At 36.6% G+C, this 21,580-nt stretch overlaps 1 protein-coding gene across 1 annotated transcript in view; it reads left to right on the top strand.

Annotated features, from left to right (window-relative positions):
* DNAH7 (dynein axonemal heavy chain 7) overlaps positions 1 to 21,580 on the top strand; it is a 245,938-nt gene that overhangs the window by 31,531 nt on the left and 192,827 nt on the right. Inside the window, exons 8-12 of the mRNA XM_077745812.1 lie at positions 1,437 to 1,512; positions 2,888 to 3,013; positions 10,174 to 10,293; positions 18,331 to 18,514; positions 19,120 to 19,299. Of these exons, the coding sequence (XP_077601938.1) occupies positions 1,437 to 1,512; positions 2,888 to 3,013; positions 10,174 to 10,293; positions 18,331 to 18,514; positions 19,120 to 19,299 (686 nt within the window). The remainder of the gene's footprint in view (positions 1 to 1,436; positions 1,513 to 2,887; positions 3,014 to 10,173; positions 10,294 to 18,330; positions 18,515 to 19,119; positions 19,300 to 21,580) is intronic.

The following is a 21,580-nucleotide window of genomic DNA, read 5'->3' as shown; positions in this document are numbered from 1 at the left end:
ATTTATTATAAGTAATAAATATTTATAATTTTTATATTTATAATCAAGCCATTTACATAAAAGTTTGCTGATTCCTGGTATAGATTGACAGATTCTAAGGCTGATCTCATCATCAGAATAATTTTTAACATCCTGATTTCTGAACCCATCTCAACTAAAATCTCTGGAGGCAGGACCTTTGAATCTGTACTTACAAAAAAAAAAGTTGTTGGTCAGTTGGGCATCCAACTTCAGCTCATGATCTCACAGTCTGTAAGTTCAAGCCCCACATTGGGCTCACTGCTGTCAGCGGCAGCCTGCTTTGGATCCTCTATCCCCCTCTCTCTCTGCCCCTCCCCTGATCACTGCTCACATGTTCATTCTCAAAAATAAACATTTTTTTTTAAAAAGCTCTCCAGTTGAGATTATAAACCTGATATAATTGATGCCATGTTCAAATTTGGAGAAATCATCATGTTTTGGAGTTGTCCGGGTACCTTTTTGGTAGGAGAGCATTCATTGGATTTAAGGCCCTTATTGAGTGTCCTAGTAGTGTAAAAATAAAAAGTCAAATCTTTGCCCCCAAGGAGCTCATCCTGTAATGAGGGAGATGGACAAATCACTAATTACAAAGCAGAGCAGCAGACACAGTGAGGAGGGAAACAGAGGACATGCTGTAAGGGAGAAGCACTCATGCCTGACTTGGTAGGAAGAACTCTGAATGTGCCTAAATCGTCCTGACACACAAACTGAATGTTAGGGAGTGTGCTTAGCAGAGGAAATGGTGTGAGCAGCCAAAGACACACATGAAAACCTCTTCCAGGCTTGCGAGTAGTCATGATGGCCCAAATAGGGTGCGTTTAGGAAGGGGCTAGAATCTGAAGGGACTTCTGGGTCTTTTTAAGCATTCAGAGCTAAAGAAGAGCCACCAAAGGATTTCCAGCAGAGGGGTGATAACACATTTGCATTTTAGAGCATCTTAAAGGACAGGCAGGAAAATTAGAATTAACTGTGAATTAATACGACCACAAAAGATAGAAGCCGAAGTGTAGCTCCCTTTACTGCTTTGATAACAGGATTGTTTTATGTAACTTAGAACAAAACAATATGTATGTTTCCTCAGTGAAAGGGAACTACTATGATTGTATTGTTGACCTTCAATGAGAACTACTTTTGGTGGAATAGCTATAAAGGAAAATGTAATTTTAAAAGCAATCATTATTTTCAAGTGAAATAATAGGGATACGTTGTTATAGGAACACATACTCTCAAAGGCACAGACATTACAGATTTTTCTCATAAATATTTTTATATTCATAAATGTACAAATTGCTCCATTATTTTTTAAGAATATAATTTAAATAATTGATTTTAGTGGAATTAGTTTTGCACTTGCTTGGAAATATACTGTAAGTAATATAAGGTTATTTATCAGAACATTTCAACTTTCTTTATAGTTGATTTTGTTTTAAAAGATCCTAGAGAAAAAGATGATGATAAAAAAACAGATGAACTTCTACCCCATCGTGCTGAGTAAGTGATCAAGTTTCCCTAAGAATATTGATCATGTGACCATTCCTGTATAGGTGTATATATTCATACACTGGTTATATTTTTCTCATGTGCATGCTTATAACTTACGTACTTCATATACAATTGAGAATTCTTATTATATTTTTGTATTTAAGCCCTAATATGTTACATTTATAAATCTAGGAATAGATGTGTAGTCAGACTGATGGATATCTATGTGGGTAAAACATAAGTACCCTGGTGAAGGAACTTGATACAGATCTTTGTATTTCCATGGCTACTAGCACAGGTTTCACATATAATAGGGGCATAAAAGCTTGATGGCAATGGGAATGCGCAAAAACAGTGCAAACATTGCAGAAAATATGCATATATGGAGTATACTGCAATTTGTTACATAGATTAAAATATAGAACATATAATAGAAATACCTACTAGCTATATATTTTCACAAAATAATTAACATTTAAGAATAAATCTCTTAGTTTAAAGAATAGAACTTATATTTTTATGATTCAGTAAACAATTCAGTTTTTCCCTCTTTCATATTATTTGAAAGTGCCTCAGGTTGTTTTCCTATAGCAGCAATGAAAATCTATGTCACCATTTCCAACATATCTTCTGTGGACAAAAGCTCTTCTCCTGGGGAAAGACAAATTTCATCTTTTGTAACTGTAAAGGTAGTATGACTATACCTGAAAAAGATAATTAAGCTTACTATATAATAAAACAAGATTAAGTGTTGAAAATTACTGAGAATAAAAAATTGTAGGCATAAAATGTAAATGTTTAAATATACTCAAAGATGAACATGGCGAATCCTTAATATATTAAGGAGGACTATTCAAGTCATAGCTGTTATGAAGTAAATGTCTTTAAATAAGGACATTAGTGTTAGTGATTCGGGAAGTGGCCTTTATACATTAACAGAGGTTAAGTTCAAGGGTATTTCCACAGGCAGGCTGGACTACATACTTAAAATGTTTAAAGAAAAAACAACAAAAATTTAAACATTCAGTGTCTTGAAGTTCTTTTAAGACTTCTACGAAAAAAATCTGCCTCGGTTTCTGTGACCCGAGACAAGAGTCACATGCTTTTCCGACTGAGCCAACCAGGGGCACATAGACTTGCATCTATAATATAGAAGATCACTAATTTTTCCTTTACATACTTGATCAAGTCCACAAATAGCTCATAATGATCAAAGAGAAACAGGCATATATGTATTTCAATACATAATTATGTGTTTGTTGTTACTGCATGGATAGATCATACTTTTTATTAAAATGAAGCCATTATTACTCAGAAAGGACACTATAACAATACTTGGTTATAATTTTGAAAGGTAACTAATCATTTTTTTCCTTGTTTTCAGAATGGAGATTCTTCCAAAACCTTGGAGGAAATCTTTTTTAGCTGCAAGCAATTATATCAAGGATCACTTGAATGCAATAAACCCTACAATGTTGGCTCTCCTAGATTTGTGGCATAATACTTTTAAGTGAGTACTTGTGGCTTTATTGAGCTTCTTTTTTAAAGAGTGATAAAAACTATTTTGTCAACACCTTCATTTCTCTTACTATTTTAACTACACGTTAATAAACCACAAATTTAGCATCAGTATTCAAACATGGTTTTAAATCAGCAATGTAGAAGTAGGATAAAACACAAACATTGCCTTTTACCTCTAACCCAATTCTATCCCCTCATCCCATATCCCATTACCACACATAGTTTATGGGGGTAATCATAGTCAACAGGCTGAATTGTGAAGCTTTGTTTTTTTTTTTTTTTTTTTGTATTTACCTTATTCCTCATTTCTTTTCTTTTCTTTCTTTCTTTTTTTTTTTTTTTTTTACAAATAGCTTATTGTTAAGTTAGTTTCCACATAACACTCAGTGCTCATCCCCACAAGTGTCCTCCTCCATGCCCATCCCCCCCTCCCCCCACATCCATCAGTCCTCAGTTTTTGTCAGCATTCAAGAGTCTCTCATGGTTTGCCTCTCTCCCTTTCCCCCACCATTTCCGCCCTTCTTCTCCCCCTTGTTCCTCCGTCAAGTTCCTCCTAATCCTCCTATACGTGCAAACATATGATATTTGTCCTTCTCTGCCTGACTTATTTCGCTCAGCATAACACCCTCAAGGTCCATCCATGTTGCTACACATGGCCAGATTTCATTCTTTCTCATTGCCATGTCATGCTTTGTTTTAAATCCCACAGAACAATATATGGAACGATTTCTACAATGGCATAGAAACCTAGTAAATATTACCCACTTGAATAGCATGAGTTGAAGTTCCTGGGTCTTGAAGTTGCTAGAGATTATGCATCACCTCAGACACTGTCATGGTGGGGACAGCGCAGCTAATGTAGCAAGTGCATGGCACAGCTGGAGACGGGTGCTGGTGGGCATTGTGGAGCTGACGTGCTTGGTCCTAGGGCTGAGGACAGGTGGTCACACAGTTTAGAAGCCCCTGCTTCATATTCCCTCCCTTGTACGGCCTCTTCCAAGGCACTGCGGGGCATCCTAGCAACATGCACCTGTGGACATAGGCTTTCGTAACATACGCAAAAGTAATACAGGTGTATATTTTTCTTAAAGAAGGCCTCCCTTGAGGGACCTCAGCACCTGGATTGGCCCTGCCTTATGGTAGAGGAGATGGCACCTTGTCTCCAAGGTGGCCTGAGCCTATTCTCACTCACCCCTACGCAACGATTTCTGCGGCCACAACCACAGCTGTGGTTACAAGCGACTTGCTTTCCAAGGTCAACTGGGTTTTGTTGTGTGGATTGTTTGCAGGCAGGAGGGCACATAAATGAGCATGTGTTCTGCCTCCCAAACCAGCCAAAGGAAAGCTGCTGTCTTTAGAAGTGCATTAAGAGCTGCTGCAGAAGGCAGCTCTTGTCTTCCCCCTGGGAAAGCCCTGGGCCTACGCTAGGGGCACTTCACTGACCAACTTCATGGACTCTTTCCAAAGTTAGGATCTTTAGCATGCCTCTTCTCACCCTACGCCTGAGGTCAGCTCCAGGAATTAAAGCCATCCAGGATTGCCTGAGCTTGGCCACCGTCTGATTATAAGCTCTCTAGTTCACCCCCTTGTCTTCCCTGTTTTACCACAGGTAAAAATGACATGTGGTGTCCAAGGCCCCTTACCTCCTTCACTCTGTCCCTTTCTGCCTTCTTAAAAAAAAATTTCTAGGGGTATGTGGGTGGCTCAGTCAGTTAAGCATCTGACTTCGGCTCAGGTCATGATCTCATTGTTCATGGGTTCGAGTGCTGCTTTGGGCTCTGTGCTGACAGCTTAGAGCCTGGAGCCTGCTTCGGATTCTGTGTCTCCCTCTCTCTCTGCTCCTCCCCTGCTTGTGATCTCTCTCTCTCTCTCTCTCTCTCTCCAAAATGAATAAACATTAAAAAATTAAAGATTCTAGTTTTTGATGCAGATACATGTAAATTTATATAAACTTGTAAATGTGATCATATATATTTATGTCCAGTCTTTTTAAATTTTACTTGACTTCTACCAGCCTTTCTTTTCCTTACCTCTGCCCTTCTTTTCACCAGCCCAGCCAAAGACACATGATAACCATATAGTGGGATATTTCCTATCACCAAATACACGTGTATCCGTACACATGCACGCACATACATAACACAAAAATGACTTTTGTTAGCCAGACTGCTGATTGTTAGAAAGGGCATCCTTTCAGCTTTTCATTATCATAATGTGGATTTCTTGTCCACTTGAATTTGGCTTTGGGAATAGGGCGAGGTGGTCTCCTTGCCTGTGTTTTCCTCATTTCTTGTCTTCTGGATAATGGGGCTCACATACTTCTTCCTGGAAAGACCCATGATATAATTTTGCATGCAGTTATGAAGTCCTACTATGTAGTGTATCACTTTCACAAGGGACGCTGATAGACAAGAATACATTTCATTTGCACACCACTGCCAGACCCATTTTCTTTTATATCCACTCACAGATGGAGCTGCCAAAACACACATGCTGGCTGCTAGCAAGCCACACTCCAGTGCCTCTTATTTTCCATAAAGGGCTAGACTTTGTTGGGTGATGTCAGGATGCAAGAGACAAACTAAGAGGAGTAAAAGGAAGAAAAAGTTACAAAGCAGAGATCAAACCACAATGAAGAATGGATGTGCCCCAAATTGGTGTCCATGTTCATGGCGGCAGAGGTATTAGTAACAGCAACTGCAGCAAACCTCAGGGCATCCAGGATAAAGACAAATGAGAAAGAAGCTTTGATGTCTATGGGTAGGAAGAGGACTTTACCAACTCCAAAGTTGCCCTTGTAGACATGAGTCACTTTTGCTCTCTAGGTGAATGTTGAGTGGTGGGTAGTCAAGAGTACTGCTCCTCGGAGTAGGAGCTAGTGTTGAATATACAGAGCATCTTTCCTCTGGGTGACAGTCATTTGGCCTGAGTCTCAGCAGGTCTTGAAAATATAGGACATCTCTGTGTGGCAGTGGGTTAGGGAATGGTAACATAACAAATCATCTGAATGACTGTAAAAATGCCTGTGTGGAAACTTGAAGGGGATGCTCTATAGATAGGAATGTGCAAGTTCATGTCTTTCAGGAGTTAGATTTATAGAACCCACTTAATGTCAGAGACAGCATTTGCAATGCACTTATCACCTACACAGCACACAGGTATTTTTGCTTGAAAAATGATATGTATATATGAAGACACATGTGTCTGTGTGTGTATATATAAATTATCATAGGATATGAATTACAGTAGTTGAATGTAAAAGGAAGAAGTTTAAGAAAGTGAAGCTTATATTAAAATATAAAATAGATTTTTAAAAAATTCATAATTTGACGAAGATGAGGCCAAGAAAATATTTCTAAATCAAAACACTTTGGATTCACTTACCCGAAGGATTCAGAAGATACAAGTTACGTCACTCCTGAATGCATTAAAAAGATGTTTAACTCACAAGAGAAATGGAAAGAGATTGAAATAAAAACTGCAGTGAGAAATCCTACTATTTCCTATCAGATTGGCAAAATTCCAACATACTGACATCACCTTGGCTTGGAGAAATGGATACGTTTTTGAGGGGGAATTCAGCCATATCTATCAAAATTAAAATTTTTTTTACATTTGAATCCAGCAATCTCACTTCTAAGACATTAGCCTAAAGATACACCTGAAAATGTAGGGAATGATATAGGTATAAGGTATGTATTGGCATTTATTGATAGATACTTGGTTTTTCCAGGTTTTTTTTATCAATTATGAACCATTTCAATAAGTTATAGTATATTCATTCACACAATGGAATACTACAGAATGATAAAATCTGAATGCGCTAATGTGGGAAGTGTCCAGGAAGTATTAAGTGAAAACAAGTGCAGAACATGGTCTAGGGTGTAGTGTTTTGAATGTAACAAGGGAGGGGGACTGGCAAGAACAAAACGTGTTTCTAAGAAAAGGAAAAATTCATGAAACAAGTGAGAAATGCAGGCACTTCAGTGAAATTTGGAAGATGACTCAGTCCCTTTAGAAGTGATACTAACTTTGAGATCAGAAGAACAAAATCAGAGGCTGACTTGGTGCCAAGTCTGGAGTGTTGGGCCTGGATTGTTGAAATCTCTCCTGTTTGAAGTCAGTGATGGATCCAAGGGTCAAGGTGTGTTTCAACCTTTGATGAACATCATATGGCATCTTCCTTTAGAGTAGGTCCTAGGGTTCAGAGTCTGAGTGATTTGGCCCATTATTTGGTTCTATTAATAGAAAATTGAGATGAAGAAGAGATTTCAGCACTTAGAGGACTCATCTTCATAAAACTTTTAGAGACCTAACAACCTAACATTATTCTCTAGCTAACCAAGTTCAAGCTAATGCATAGTGAGCCATCTTTTTCCTTACTTTTCCTATAGTCTTAAACCAGTGGGTGAAACTACTATTCTACTGGTAGGTTATTGTTGGGATCATCTTGAGAGAATGGGAGTGTCTGGTCGTATTTTTCTCATCTTCATAACAATTCAGACAATGGACCAAATGGAAGATGTTATCAGAGGTTTCATGGAAAGTTGTTGAACTCTAAAACACATGAAAAGGCCTTTCAATTTCAAAACCTCAAAGATGTGTGCCTAGAATTCTAGAATTCTCTCTCAGATCAAACACTAAGGAATTGTGGGGAAAATTAGTCTGGTGGCTGAGTGGCAAAATTAATTCCAGTGAATTCTGCCCTTAGCAACTACACTTACTCTATGCTGCTTCACACCACATAGATCTGTACCCTAAGTAATAGCTACAGCTTTAAAGCAAAAAAGCCATGGTGAAGACATGGACCAAGAAGCATAAAGAGAATGCAGATTATGTTTGTTTATGTGCTGTTATGGTAGATTTTAGAAGTGCTTTTATTTAAAACATGACACTGCTCAGTTGTCCAGGCTAACACCTTTCCAAAGGTGCTCTAGCAATGGTTGTACCTACCTTGTGCCTAATATAATATCAATGTTATATGCTAAATATGTTATAATCTAAGGGAGGATTTTAGTTTGTGAAGAGAATAGAAATAGGTTTGAAATGGATTTTGTTTACTCCCCAGCATTTTACATTGGTTTCTAAATAAAATTAAAAACTAAATGAAGTTTTTGATAGTGTTTGCGATCTTTCAGATAACAAAGAAGTCACATAATTACATGTAAATTAAATTGTAGTTTCCTCTAATAGGGAAGAAATCTGTAATTAAACTGAGGTAAATAACACAAGGATACTAATAAGTAATATTGTTCTTTCATCTCCATTTATCTGCCAGAGAAAATTCTTTTTTGTGTGTGTGGTGTAATTGACATGTAACATATTAGTTTCAGGTAAACACCGTAATGATGTGATATTTGTATATATTGTATATATATTGCAAAATGGTCACCACAAGTCTTGTTAACATCTGTCCTCATAAATAAAAAAATTTTCTTGTTGATAACCTTCAAGATCCACTCTCATAGCTACTTTGAAATATGTAATACAGTATTATTATCTGTAGTCACCATGCCATACATTACTTCCATGTGACTTACTCATTTTATGAATGGGAATTTGTACCTTCTGACCCCCAACACTCATTTTGACTGCACTCTAGCCCCTGCCTCAGGCAACTACCACCCATATCCATGAGCTTAGTTTTTGTTATTTTAGACATCATATACGTGAGATCATAAAGGTATTTGTCTTCCAATGTCTGACTTACTTTACTTGGCATCTTGCCTTCCGGGTCCATCCATGGTATCTCAAGTGGCAGGATTTCATTCTGTTTTATGGTAGAATGATATTCTGCTGTGTATGTATACCACATTTTCTTTATTTTCCAATGGACGTTTAGGGTGTTGCCATGTTTTGGCTATTGTAAATAATGCAGTGAACATGGGGGTGCATAAATCTTTTTGAATTAGTGTTTCTGTTTTCTTCAGATAAATACCCAGAAGTGGAATTGCTGGATAATAACATGGTAGTTCTATTTTTTTTTTTTTTTAGGAACCTCCACCTTGTTTTCCATAGTGGCTGCACAAATTTACATTTCCAACAAGGCACAAGAATTCTCTCTTGTCTGCATTCTCACCAACAGTTGTTATTTCTTATCTTTTTTGTAATAGTTATTTTAACATGCTTGAGGTGACATCTCATCGTGGTTTTGATTTGTATTTCCCTGATGATTAGTGATGTGAGCATCTTTTCATGTACCTGTTGGCCATCTGTATGTCTTTGGAAAAATGTCTATTCAAATGTCTGCCTGTTTGTTAATCAGATTTTTTTTCTATTAGGTTGTATNGACCTGAGCTGAAGTTGGATGCTTAACCCACTGAGCCACCCAGGTGCCCCCAGAAGCTTTTTAATTTAATGGAGTCCCATATGTTTATTTTTCATTTTTGTTGCCTTTGCGTTTGGCATCAGATTCAAAAAAATCATTGCCAACACTGATGTCAAGGAGTTTACCACCTTTGTTTTCTTCTAGGAATTTTATGGTTTCGGGTCTTACATTTAAGTCTTTAATCGATTTTGAGTTAATTCTTGTGTATGGTGTAAGATAGGGGTTCAGTTTCATTCTTTTGCATGTGGCTGTCCAGTTTTCCCAACAGAAAACCTTAAAGGTGTAAACCATGTATAACAAAGATTCTTAGCCTTGTAGTCAGAAAGAGAGTTGTGTGGAGAACTGTTGATGAGAATAAGCACTGTGTTTTCTTTAAAAAAAAAAAATCAAAACCAGACAGGATCAAAAGATTGTGACACGGTAGGTCTTAATTAGGTTTGAGAACTCCCCCACAACATGACACCCTACAATCCAAGGTTGCTTTCTTCTCAGTGGGTGCAATTTTTGTTTTAGGAGATTTCTAAGTTTTGAGCTTCACCCCTTTTCCTGTTTTAATTGTCTTGGTTTGAAAGCAAAAATAAAAATTTCAACTCTCTTCTATTCCACAGTGACATTTCATGATAGTGTATTCCTATTGAATTTAATTACATTAATTATTTTGAAATTAAAATTATTTTTAGAATCTCAGGTTTTAAAATATTTTATTAAACACAAATTTTAATACACCTAGGAATATCCTATTTGGAGGAGATCAGTTAACAAAAATATTAAATGCAAGAAAACCTCCTGCCTGAATTATTGTTCATTTTTATCTCTTGCAGAAAATTACGTTTAGTTGATATAGAAGAATTTCATAATCGCCAGGATGCATTAGAGCTATCAATATTTCAGACCATCATCATGAAACACATGGAATCTGCCAAAGAAACTCTACTTAAAATGTAAAGTTTTGAAGTTTCATGGAGGAAAACATGAGTTTAAAAATGTGATTGGTGGGGAACTATTTTTTAAATGCATTTAGAAAATCCCATTTTAACAAATTTGTAGTTATTCCTGTTCAGGAACTAAATATAATGTCTTTAATTGCCTTGGTCTGTAATGTCTATCTAGAAGATGTCCTTCAGAGTATAGATGATGCAGGAACTAATGGTTATAGTGCTTTCTTCTCTCAATGTTTGGTTTCTACTTACTGCTCTGAGAGTGGGGTTGAATACAATGGAGGAATGCTTATCAACGAATCCATTTGCTAGATATTTATTTGACGTCTGTTAATAAGTATAAGGCACTGTACCTCTTTCATTTTGCTTTTGGATTGGGGATGCAGAAGAGTTTAAAGCATGATTAGATGGAGGAAATATAGTCTTTAAATGAATTTACAATGACATTGAGAGATTAGACTTCTCAAATGATAATTCAACATCATCTTGGTTTGACCCTTCAGAATGGAATATCTGGATATGAAAATTATTGATCTAGGTGCTAGACAATTTGCTCTGAAGCAATACAGGAAATCTGTTTCTCTTGTGGGTTATTATGTTATTATAAATTGGACATTAAAATTAGGTCAAATTGCAGATAATAGAGGGCATGAAAGTCCAGCACAGGTTCATGATTTCCAGAAGTTATTTAGAAATATATCCTGATAGTTTAAGACTGAATCTTTCCTTTATCTTTTTTCTTTTCCACTATATTAGAATCAAATTCTTTGCCATTATTTGAAAGAACTCTAGACTTTTATTTAATATTAGTATTTAGTTAACATGAAACAAATAGATGAGAGGTGTAGAATGAAACCCCATAATTACAGAGAAGAAAATGACCTCTTAGAACAGAATACAAACACATTTTCTTGATCTATTACTTGAGGGTTGTACCTCAGGAATACATCACCACTGTAAAGTTTGGTAAATTGGGCTGTCAAAGTACAGAGCAGAGTACACACCTTTACTGAAAACTTTTGCTGAGAGTTGTAGATGGATTAGCTGTATCTCTTGATGCTTCCTGATTAATTCTAAGGAAACAACACTCTGACCATACTTTAAATAGTGAGCCAGAATGTGTTTATCGTGGTTAAAAGGCAGAACATCGGCTCACCACAATGGAGAAACAATTAGCAAATGATTAATTATGACATCTACCTGAAACCGAAGTATCTTCTTTGCGTACTCATCCTCTACTGCTATGCAGCAGGTGCTATGGTTTATCACCCCTGCATTCTTGAAACCCATTTTTCTAGGCCCATGTGCCACTGTTTCTTTTTTAATCTGTTGTTTTTTTTTTTAATGACTGTACTTATTCTTACTATCCCTAAGAATAGAGGCCACTGAGGTGTTTGTTCTTCTTTGTATTCTTGACAGTGTTATGATTTCATTGGTCTTATCTGTCTCAAGATCTTAGGCTTTTTGAGTTCTAGGCCCTTGCTGCTAATTTTATATTGTCTGTCTCCAGCGAGTGCCATGTCAGTCAGTATCTCTGTAACAAGGCTTATTCTTTCTTCCAAACCAGAGACTCTTCCTGTTCTGGACCATTCCCAGGCCAAGTTGAAAACTTTGGCTTTTTCTGTTCTTGCTTATCATTGACATCTTTACCACCTCCAAACTGCCTCCAGCCATAAGCAATGTATTGCTGTGTTTTTTTAAACTGAGATATAATTCACTTACCATAAAACTTACCATTTTCATGTGTACAAATCAGTGGCTCATAATATATTCAAAAGTTTTTGCAATAATCACCACTGATTCCATCACCCCCAAAAGAAACCCTTTGAGCACCTAAATATTTAAAACAATCACAAACAGAAACAATCTTATAAATAAGAATGTGCTAATATCAGGGGACTTTAATAGNATTAGAAAAAGCGCAAGTGCAAAATCTAACAGCTCACCTAAAGGAACTAGAGGCAGAGCAACAGGAACGCCCCAAACCCAGCAGAAGAAGAGAAATAGTAAAAATCAGAGCAGAAAAAAACAACATAGAGACCAAAGAAACAATTGAACAGATCAATGAAACCAAGAGTTGGTTTTTTAAAAAAAAAATTGAAAAACCTCTAGCCAGGCTTCTCAAAAAGAAAAGAGAGANCTACTTAAACATCATAAAAGCCATCTATGAGAAGCCTTCAGCTAACATCATTCTCAATGGGGAAAAACTGAGAGCTTCCCCCCTGAGATCAGGAACACGACAGGGAAGTCCACTCTCACCACTGTTGCTTAACATAGTGCTGGAAGTCCTAGCATCAGCCATCAGACAACAAAAGGAAATCAAAGGCATCAAAATTGGCAAAGAAGAAGTCAAACTCTCACTTTTCACAGACGACATGATACTCTGCATAGAAAACCCGTCAGACTCCACCAGAAGCCTGCTAGAACTGATCCAAGAATTCAGCAGAGTTGAAGGTTACAAAATCAATGTATAGAAATCGGTCGCATTTGTATACACCAATAATGAAGCAACAGAAAGAGAAATAAAGAATTTGATCCCATTCACAATTGCACAAAAAACCATAAAATACCTAGGAATAAACCTAACCAAGGATACAAGAGATCTGTATAATGAAAACTATAGAAAACTTACGAAGGAAATTGAAGAAGACACACACACACAAAATGGAAAAACATTCCATGCTCATGTGTCAGAAGAATAAATATTGTTAAAATGTCATTACTACCCAAAGCAATCTACACATTCAATGCAATTCCAATCAAAATTGCACCAGCACACTTCTCAAAACTCGGACAAACTGTCCTAAAATCTGTATGGAACCACANAGAGACTCTTGAATGCTGAGAACAAACTGAGGACTGATCGGTGTGGGAGGGAAGGGAGGAGATGGGCACAGAGGAGGGCACTTGTGGGGATGAGCACTGGGTGTTATATGGAAACCAACTTAACAATAAACTATTTGTAAAAAAAAAAAAAACCCTTTATCTGTTATCAATCAATCCCCACTCTCCCTGGCAATCACTAATATGTCTCCATTCTGAATATTTCATATAAGTGGAATGATATAATGTGTAGCCATTTATGTCTGGTTCTTATACTAAGTATAATGTTTTCAAGGTTCATCCACGTTGTAGCATATAACAAAACTTTATTCCTTCTCATGGCTAAATAATATTTCATCATATGGATCTAACACATTTTGTTTATCCATTTATCAGTAGACATAGGTTTGTGTTCTTGCTACTTTTTGCCTATTAGGAATAATGCTGCTATGAACCTGTTTTCAGTTCTCTTGGGTATATACCTAGGAGTAGAATTGCTGGGTTACATAATAACTCTATGTGTAACTTTGTGAGGAACTGCCACAGTGCTTCCTAAAGTGTCTGTAAGATGCTCCTACAGCAATATATGAGGGTTCTGTTTCTCCAAATCCTTGTTGACACTTGTTCTTGTCCATCTTTCTGATTATAGTCATCCTAGCAGATGCAGAGTTCTATCTTATTGTGGTTTTGATGTGCATTTCTCTGCTGACTAATTGTTGAACATTTTTTTCATATGCTTATTGCCTATGTATTTATCTTGTTTGGATAAATGTCTGTTCAAATCATTGCTCTCTGTATTGAGTGATCTTTTTATTGTTGAATGGTAAGAGTTCTTTATATATCTGGCTAGTAAATCTTCATTGGTTATATGATTTGCAAATTTTTCTTCCCTCATGTGACTGATCCTTTCACTTTCTTGATAAGTCTTTGAGGTACAAATTTTTAAAATTTTGATAGAATCTATAATTTTTTTTGGTATATTCATCTTGTATCTTGCAACCTTGCTAAACTTACTTATTAGCAACAATAGTTTTCTTGTGTGGAAAGAAGACATCTTTCTCTGTATTAGGTTGGGTTATCTGGAAATAGAGATAGCTCTACTTTTCTTATATGCATTTGATTTTTTTTTTCTTCTCCTTGCCTAATTGCTTTGGTTAGAATCTCCAGTACAGTGTTGAAAAGAAGTGGCAGTGGTAGACATCCTTGTTCTGTTCCTGATGTCAGGTTGGGGAAGGATTTCAGTCTTGCAGCATTTGGTTAGCTAGCCATATAGTTTCCCTTTGTTAGGTGGAGGAATTTCCCTTTCTTTTTTAAGAAAAAATTTTTTTAACGTTTTATTTATTTCTGAGAGAGAGACAGCATGAGAAGGGGAGGGTCAGATAGAGAGGGAGACACAGAATCTGAAACAGGCTCCAAGCTCTGAGCTGGCTGTCACCACAGAGCCCGACGTGGGGCCCAAACCCACAAACCGTGAGATCATGACCTGAGCCAAAGTCAGCTGCCCAACCGACTGAGCCACCCAGGCACCCCAAGGAATTTCCCTTTCATTCTTAGTTTCTTGATTATTTTTATCACCAATAGAACAGATTTTGCCAAATGTTTCATTTCAGCTGAGATCATAATGGGTTTTTCTACTTTATTAATATGTTATATTATACTCATTTTGCTAAATTGAACTAATCTTTCATTCCTGAAGTAAGTCCCACTTAGCCATGGAGTATAATTCTTTTTATATGCTACTGGATTCAGTTTGCGAGTACTTTGTTGAGGATTTTTGTGTGTACATTCATAAGAAATCTTGGTCTTTATTTTTTTCTTATCGTATTTTTTTCTGGTTTTGGTATGAGAACACTGGCCTCATAGGATGAATTAGAAAGCATTTCTCCCCCCCACACACACACCCGCCCCCTCGGCAGAGTTGGTGAAGGATTGGTGCTAATTCTTCTTTAAATGTTCTATAGAACCTATCAGTGAAGCCATCTTTTCCTGGGTCCTGATCTTTTTATTTTTTAGAAAATTTTCTGATTTTTAGCTCAGCCTCTTGTTATAGTTCTATTCATGTTTTGTATTTCTTTTTGAGTTAGTTTGGTAGTTTGTATCTTTCTAGGAATTTGCTAGATTAATTTGTTGGCATATAATTTTTCATTAAATCCCTTTATAATTTTTAAAAATATCTATAAGGTGAATATTATGTTCTCTTTTTCATTCCTAATTTTAACAATTTTAGTCTTCTTTCTTTCTTTCTTTCTATCTATCTGTCTGTCTATCTATCTATCTATCTATCTTGGTACAGTTTTGTCAATTTTGCTGATTTTTTAAAAGCCAACTTTTGAAGTCTGTTGATTTTCTCTATTTTTTTGTTCTCTATTTTTCCTACTCGTATCTTTATTTCTTCTTTTCTCCTTGACTTTAGTTTGCTCTTCTTTTTCCAGTTTCTAGTGGAAATTTAGGTTATTGAGTTAAGATCTTTTTTATTTTTTAATGTAGATGTTGATAGCTATCAGTTTCCCTCTGGTCACTGCTTTTTTTCATTCTGTGAGTTTTGGTAAAGTTTTCATATTCATTCATCTCAAATTATTTTCATATTTCCCTTGTGATTTCCTTTTTGATTGGCTGATTGTTTAGGACTATGTTGTTTAATTTCCATGTATTTGTAAATTTCCAGAGTGTCCTTCTGTTTATGATTTGTATAATTTCAATACTTTTATATTTTTTGAGACTTAGGACAACCAACTATTTTTGATCTTTTCTCAGAAGCCTCTTCTGTATGTACTCCTTTCCCTTTGTTCCCACTGCAACTACCTCTGGCAGACTTTTTTAATCTCTCAGGTAGCCTACAAACCACTGGCAAATGACTCTTAACTCCTAATTCATTGCTTCCCTTTCATTGACCAAATAAGTCAACATTTCTTAACCTGCCTTTTAAGGTCTTTTGCAACCTGGACCTAACCTCTCTTTCCCATTCTCTGAAGTGTTCTGAAAAGACTTTCACCTTGGGCCATGCCTGGAGAAGTAGTCACGTTGAATTAAACAGGACATAACTTCTAAGACTAATCTGTAACTGTATATTATCACTGTTAAGTATTCGATGAGTAAAGGCTCTTTGTTCTCCTTTTTAATCAATTATTGATTTTTTATGTTTATTTATTATTTTTGAAAGAGAGAGACAGAATCTGAAGCAGGCTCCAGGCTCAGTGCTGTCAGCACAGAGCCCAATGCAGAGCTCAAATCCACAGACTGCAAGATCATGACCTGAGCTGAAGTTGGATGCTTAACCAACTGAGACACCCAGGCACCCCCAATTACTGATTTTTAAAATAGTTATTCCTTACTTGTTTTTATCTGTAGGATGGGACTGCTAGGAAAATTTGAAAGTTGTTTAGTTGCCTCCCTCTTAAACTCTGTGACTCTTAGCATTGCTCTCTTTACACATAATTATATCAAATTGAATCAGAGGTTAAGGAGATTAAACAGAACAAAAAGCTCTTGAATTCCATCACCAAAATATTATGATTCACACTATTTATAGTACTTCTCATTACTGGAGAAGCCTCTCTTCTGTTCTTCAACACCCAGCCCAAATGACATTTCTTCTATGAAATATCTGTTGTTACGTCTTCAAAAATGATCTCTTCCTTCTGAATACCTCTGTCACTTTATTCTCTTATAATTCCTTCCTTTTATAATATGTGATTATGTGTTTGTCTTTTTCTCCTTCCATTAGCCTATAAGCACTTTGAGGACTGAATAGTGATTTTGTACCAAGTGTTTTATACGTAATAGGGAGTCCTTTGGGACAATGGCTGAATTTTTAAATTTTCTTAAAAAAAAACAACAACAAATCATTTCCAGTTATATAGCCCCAAATTTATTCCATTTCCTGTCTGAACTACTGGAAGTTTCTCAGTTCCCTTTCTTAATCTAGCATTGGCCTTCTCTACTTGGTATTTGCCTCTTGTCCTCTTTACTTATTGCTTAAACAATGAGAACTTACTGGAGAAGGATCCACCATGACTTCATTTTAGAGCGTGAGGCTGTGCCAACTTCTTGTGTTTAGCTCCCAAGTTCTGCAAAAGTCCTTTCAGACTTTCTCCCACTTATTCCTATTTTCTAGGAAGAAATTTCTATATCCTTTCTATTATAGACAATGAAATGATCACATATATTAGCCCCATTTATCCCCCTATTTTCTTATTATCTTACTTCTGCTTCAGATTGTTTTCTCATGATCTTCCTCATCTCATTTCCATCCTTCAGTGAAATTGCCATCTTCATTATAAAACTCTTCTCTGCTACTTACATGGAAAATTATATCTCAGTCCTTTGACGTCAAGACTGTCTTTTTGCTATGACACATTGCCTTCATTATCATAAGAGATAAAGGACGATGTCATATCTTTTTATGTCTGTCATGACACTGTTCCTAGCACATAGTAGCTACCAAACATGTATTTGTTAAAGGAATGAATACATATATTTAAAATTTAGATCCCTCTTGGAGCATTCAGGCAACTCCTGAAAATATGTGGACTCTACTTTTAAGAATTCTATTATCTCTTACGAAAGAAATATCAATATTCCTTAATTTTATAGTGTTAGTGGTTTTATAAATTGAGAACTTCACTTTTTCTGTTTACATATTTACTGTTAGCCTTTTATTACAAGGATATGTACACATTTGAAACTTTGTTTTAAATCAGTCGTTCTTTCAGGATTTTACGTTAAGGGGAATAAGAAAATAGACACTTGATTTTATTGATTTGTCTTGTTTTCAAGTCATTGTGAAAAAGAATAGGATAAAGTACCAAGTGGGTTGAACCAAATAAGCTCTCTTGACTTAATCAGCTATTTACATTTTCTGTTTAAACTAACAAATTCATTCCCTGAAGAACATTTTACAGACCGATGAGGAGTATTTTGTAATATCCAGTATTTTTATTTCAGTAGTATAGGAATCATAGTTTCAGGAGTTAGATTTACATTTTTTTCTCACAGCATCACATTGCTGAGTCATTTTCTATTGGCTATGATTAAAATTTCTTTTCATAGAAAAAGTGATATATGCCAGTGCTTGCATTTCAGAGGGTGGATAATGTCAGTGAGCAATATAGCCCTCTATGAAGACCTTTGGATGTCCAGAAGTTACTGTTAATGCTTAATGTGAAAGGAGTAATTCACTGAAAGTATTAACTTTTAAAAGTCTTTTGTGCTCTCAAGGTGGTTTCCAGAAGTGCAGAATATTTATTACCAAGGTAATAAAAAGAAGCAATTGCCAACTGGTGACAGCAGTGCCAAATTGGAATCTTTTTTCAACTGTGCGGCTACACTTATGACTTTACAGCTGCAGGAACTCACTTTGGTCTCCATGCAGGACTTCACAGACCTAATTGCACAACCACCTGTAAGTACAGTGCAATTCCACCAGTGTTCATCTACTAATTTATTTTAAAAGGAAAAAGATTTAAAAAAAAAAAAAAAAACTACCAGTAGAAGATGAGGAAGTATATCTTTAGACCACTGAACTATTTTTAAAAAGCTAGTGTCAACCTGAATATTCAGGATGGATGATTATCATCACACTGGTGAGGATTAACAAAGAGAAGTGGAAATTCTCATTACGGGGAAATTTGAGTCACGATGGCTGGGGAAGATTTCTGCAAGGAACTCTTTTCTTTTTGGAAGAAGGTCCTGTTAGAGTTGAGCTGAGCCTAAGAATTTAAATGTTCTCTTGGACTCTTTCTTCTGTGATTCTAGAGCCCCACTGCTGTCATATCCTGCTTTTTCTGTAACCTTGATGCTATAGTTGATCTGTAGGCCCGGTGAATACTAGATGCCAACAAGGCTAGCTGGAAATTGCTCTTGCTCTTTTTAGTAGAGCTCCTCATTGGCTTAACATCTAGGGCATAAGAGGAAGGGTGAGTTCCCATGTGTTCTAATTGGGACCTGTGCACTCTTTAGTCTCTCCCAGTTCATATAAATATTCACATTTATAAATACTCTTTGCAGGATTCCATTAGAGCTTTTGAACATCCAGGTTTCATCATGAGACTGATTCTTGAAAATGACACCATTAAGTTTGAACCTGAGTTCAGTGACTATATAGACATCCTTCTAAATGTTTATGATATCATGATGAAGGCTGTCAGTTTTGTGCCAAGAGTGGAGACCAAATTGTATTCCAAATGGGTAAGTAACGAGGATATTCTGATTGTTTGAATTTTCATGATGATACTCACTTCAAACAACCTCTAAAAGCTGTAGACACGTATCCTCTGCTTTGCATAATATAAATGGCCTAGAAATATTGGCTTATCAGAAAATTTTAATTAAAAAATGCTATTTTCCCATTAGTTGCTCTTACAGTATTCTTAGTTTCTTAGTCTAGTCTTCCACTGGGCTGAGAATTTTCTTAAGGGAAAAAATTAATGTTGTGATCAAGTTTAAAGCAGTCAGTGAGTGTTGGCCGTGGCCCTTGAGCCATGCCATAGATCTCCATACTTTGCTAGCTCTGTAAAACTGCCCTCCAGTTGATGAGACTCTCCTCAATCTTTGTCCATAAGTTGTAATGTCTCTGTACTTTGAAATCATAGATTCTACTTCCCTTCTCTCTTTGGCCATTTTATTTAGCCAACCTATGCTGAACTATGACATCTCAGAAGTAGTTACTACAATCTAGTGTATGAAATGAGCCTGTCTAATTCCTTAATTTGAAAGGTTTTCAAGCTTTGTAATTCCAATGAGTATCTTATTTCTTTTTTAATTTTAAAATAGTTCACAAATATTTCATGTATACAGGAGTCCAAGGGACTATTCTGTAGTTTCAAGTGGCAGGGAAGTTAACCCCTATGTACTTATAATCTAACTAGAGAAATGGAATATTATTGATACATTTAAGCTCTCCCTCCTCCCCACTACCCTTCCCTGTTCACATTCCTCTCCTTCTATCTTCTAGCAAAAGAATCACTATCTTGAATTTTATCATTATTTTTCTGAAAGTTTTAAGATAAACTTACTGTCTGCATACCTCTAAATAATTTCCATTTAGTTTTTCCATGTCCTTGTATATATGTGGAGTCCTCTCATAATCAGTGACCTGTTTTATTTTACTCAACATTGTGATTGTGAAATTATCCATTGTGAGGTTATTATCCTCTTCATAGAACTTCTGTTTTTTTAAAAAAAAATTTTTAATTTTTTAAATGTTTTTATTTGTGTATGTGTGTGAGAGAGAGAGAGAGACAGAGCGTGAGCAGGGGAGGGTCAGAGAGAGAGGGAGGTACAGAGTCCAAAGCAGGCTCCAGGCTCTGAGCTAGCTATCAGCACAGAACCTGATGTGGGGCTTGAACCCATGAACCATGAGATCATGACCTGAGCCGAAGTCGGACACTTAATTGACTGAACCTCCCAGGTGCCCCTTAAATTTTATTTTCTAGGAATTCCATTAAGTTCTTTGTCAAATAGACCTGGCCATATTTGATAGTCTCAGGTACTTAGTCATATATTCATTACTCTTTTACTTCTTCATTTGCTGATCTGACACTTGCTCCTGGTGGTTTATTTCTGTGGATGTTTTCTCTTTATTATTATGGGCTCATACCTCTAAGAACTCTATGCAGGGAAGTCCTTGAGGCCTTAATAAGTTGGTTCTTTTAGAATTGCATAGAGAGGCCTCTACAGACCAAGGACCATTTTTAAAAAATGTTTATTTACTTTTGAGAGAAAGAGAGAGAGAGATACAGATACAGACAGTAGGCAAGGAGGGGAGGGACAGAGAGAGGGAGACACAGAATCCAAAGCAGGCTCCAGGCTCTGAGCTGTCAGCACAGAACCCGATGAGGGGCTCAAACTCAAGAGCTGTGAGATCATGACCTGAGCCGAAGTTGGTGGCCCAACTGACTGAGCCACCCAGGCGCCCCTTACCAAGGACGATTTTTAACAAAATTCTTGCTGAGAATTTCGTGAACAACACTGGCCATGTGAGTGCTTACCCAAATCTGTCTGAGAACAGCCTGGTGGTCACAAATTCTTAGGGTGACCATCCTTTTCTTCTCCACTGAAAAACAAGGTCAAGCCAAGATATCTTCCTTACTTTTGCCCCTCATTCAAAGGTTCTGTGACCTTTCAGCATTCTGAAATTTTGTGCCACATTTCAGTGTTCTTGGCTTTCCATGAGTATATCAGTTAGGACTTCCCTCCTTGATCAGGCCTGAGGCTTTGTTCCCTGACAGCCACTCTCTCCATCCTCCTCCCCTGCACAGGAGCCCACTTTGCTGGAGACTCCTGAAAGCAAAGCTTAGGCCACCGGGATCAGCAGTCGCCAGGGTAGCTGCTCACTTTTGCACACAGTTACCTCTCAGTTTAAGTGTTCTCTCACATTTGGCCCCTAGACTTGCCCTATTATTTTGCTTCCTTAGCTGTACATTATAAAAGTTAAATTTGGCGATTTGTCCAATATACTTCTATGTTT

Source organism: Crocuta crocuta, unplaced genomic scaffold, assembly GCF_008692635.1.
Source record: "Crocuta crocuta isolate KB4526 unplaced genomic scaffold, BGI_CrCroc_1.0 scaffold564, whole genome shotgun sequence".
Taxonomy (NCBI): domain Eukaryota; kingdom Metazoa; phylum Chordata; class Mammalia; order Carnivora; family Hyaenidae; genus Crocuta; species Crocuta crocuta.
This window is presented reverse-complemented; position numbering and strand designations above follow the sequence as displayed.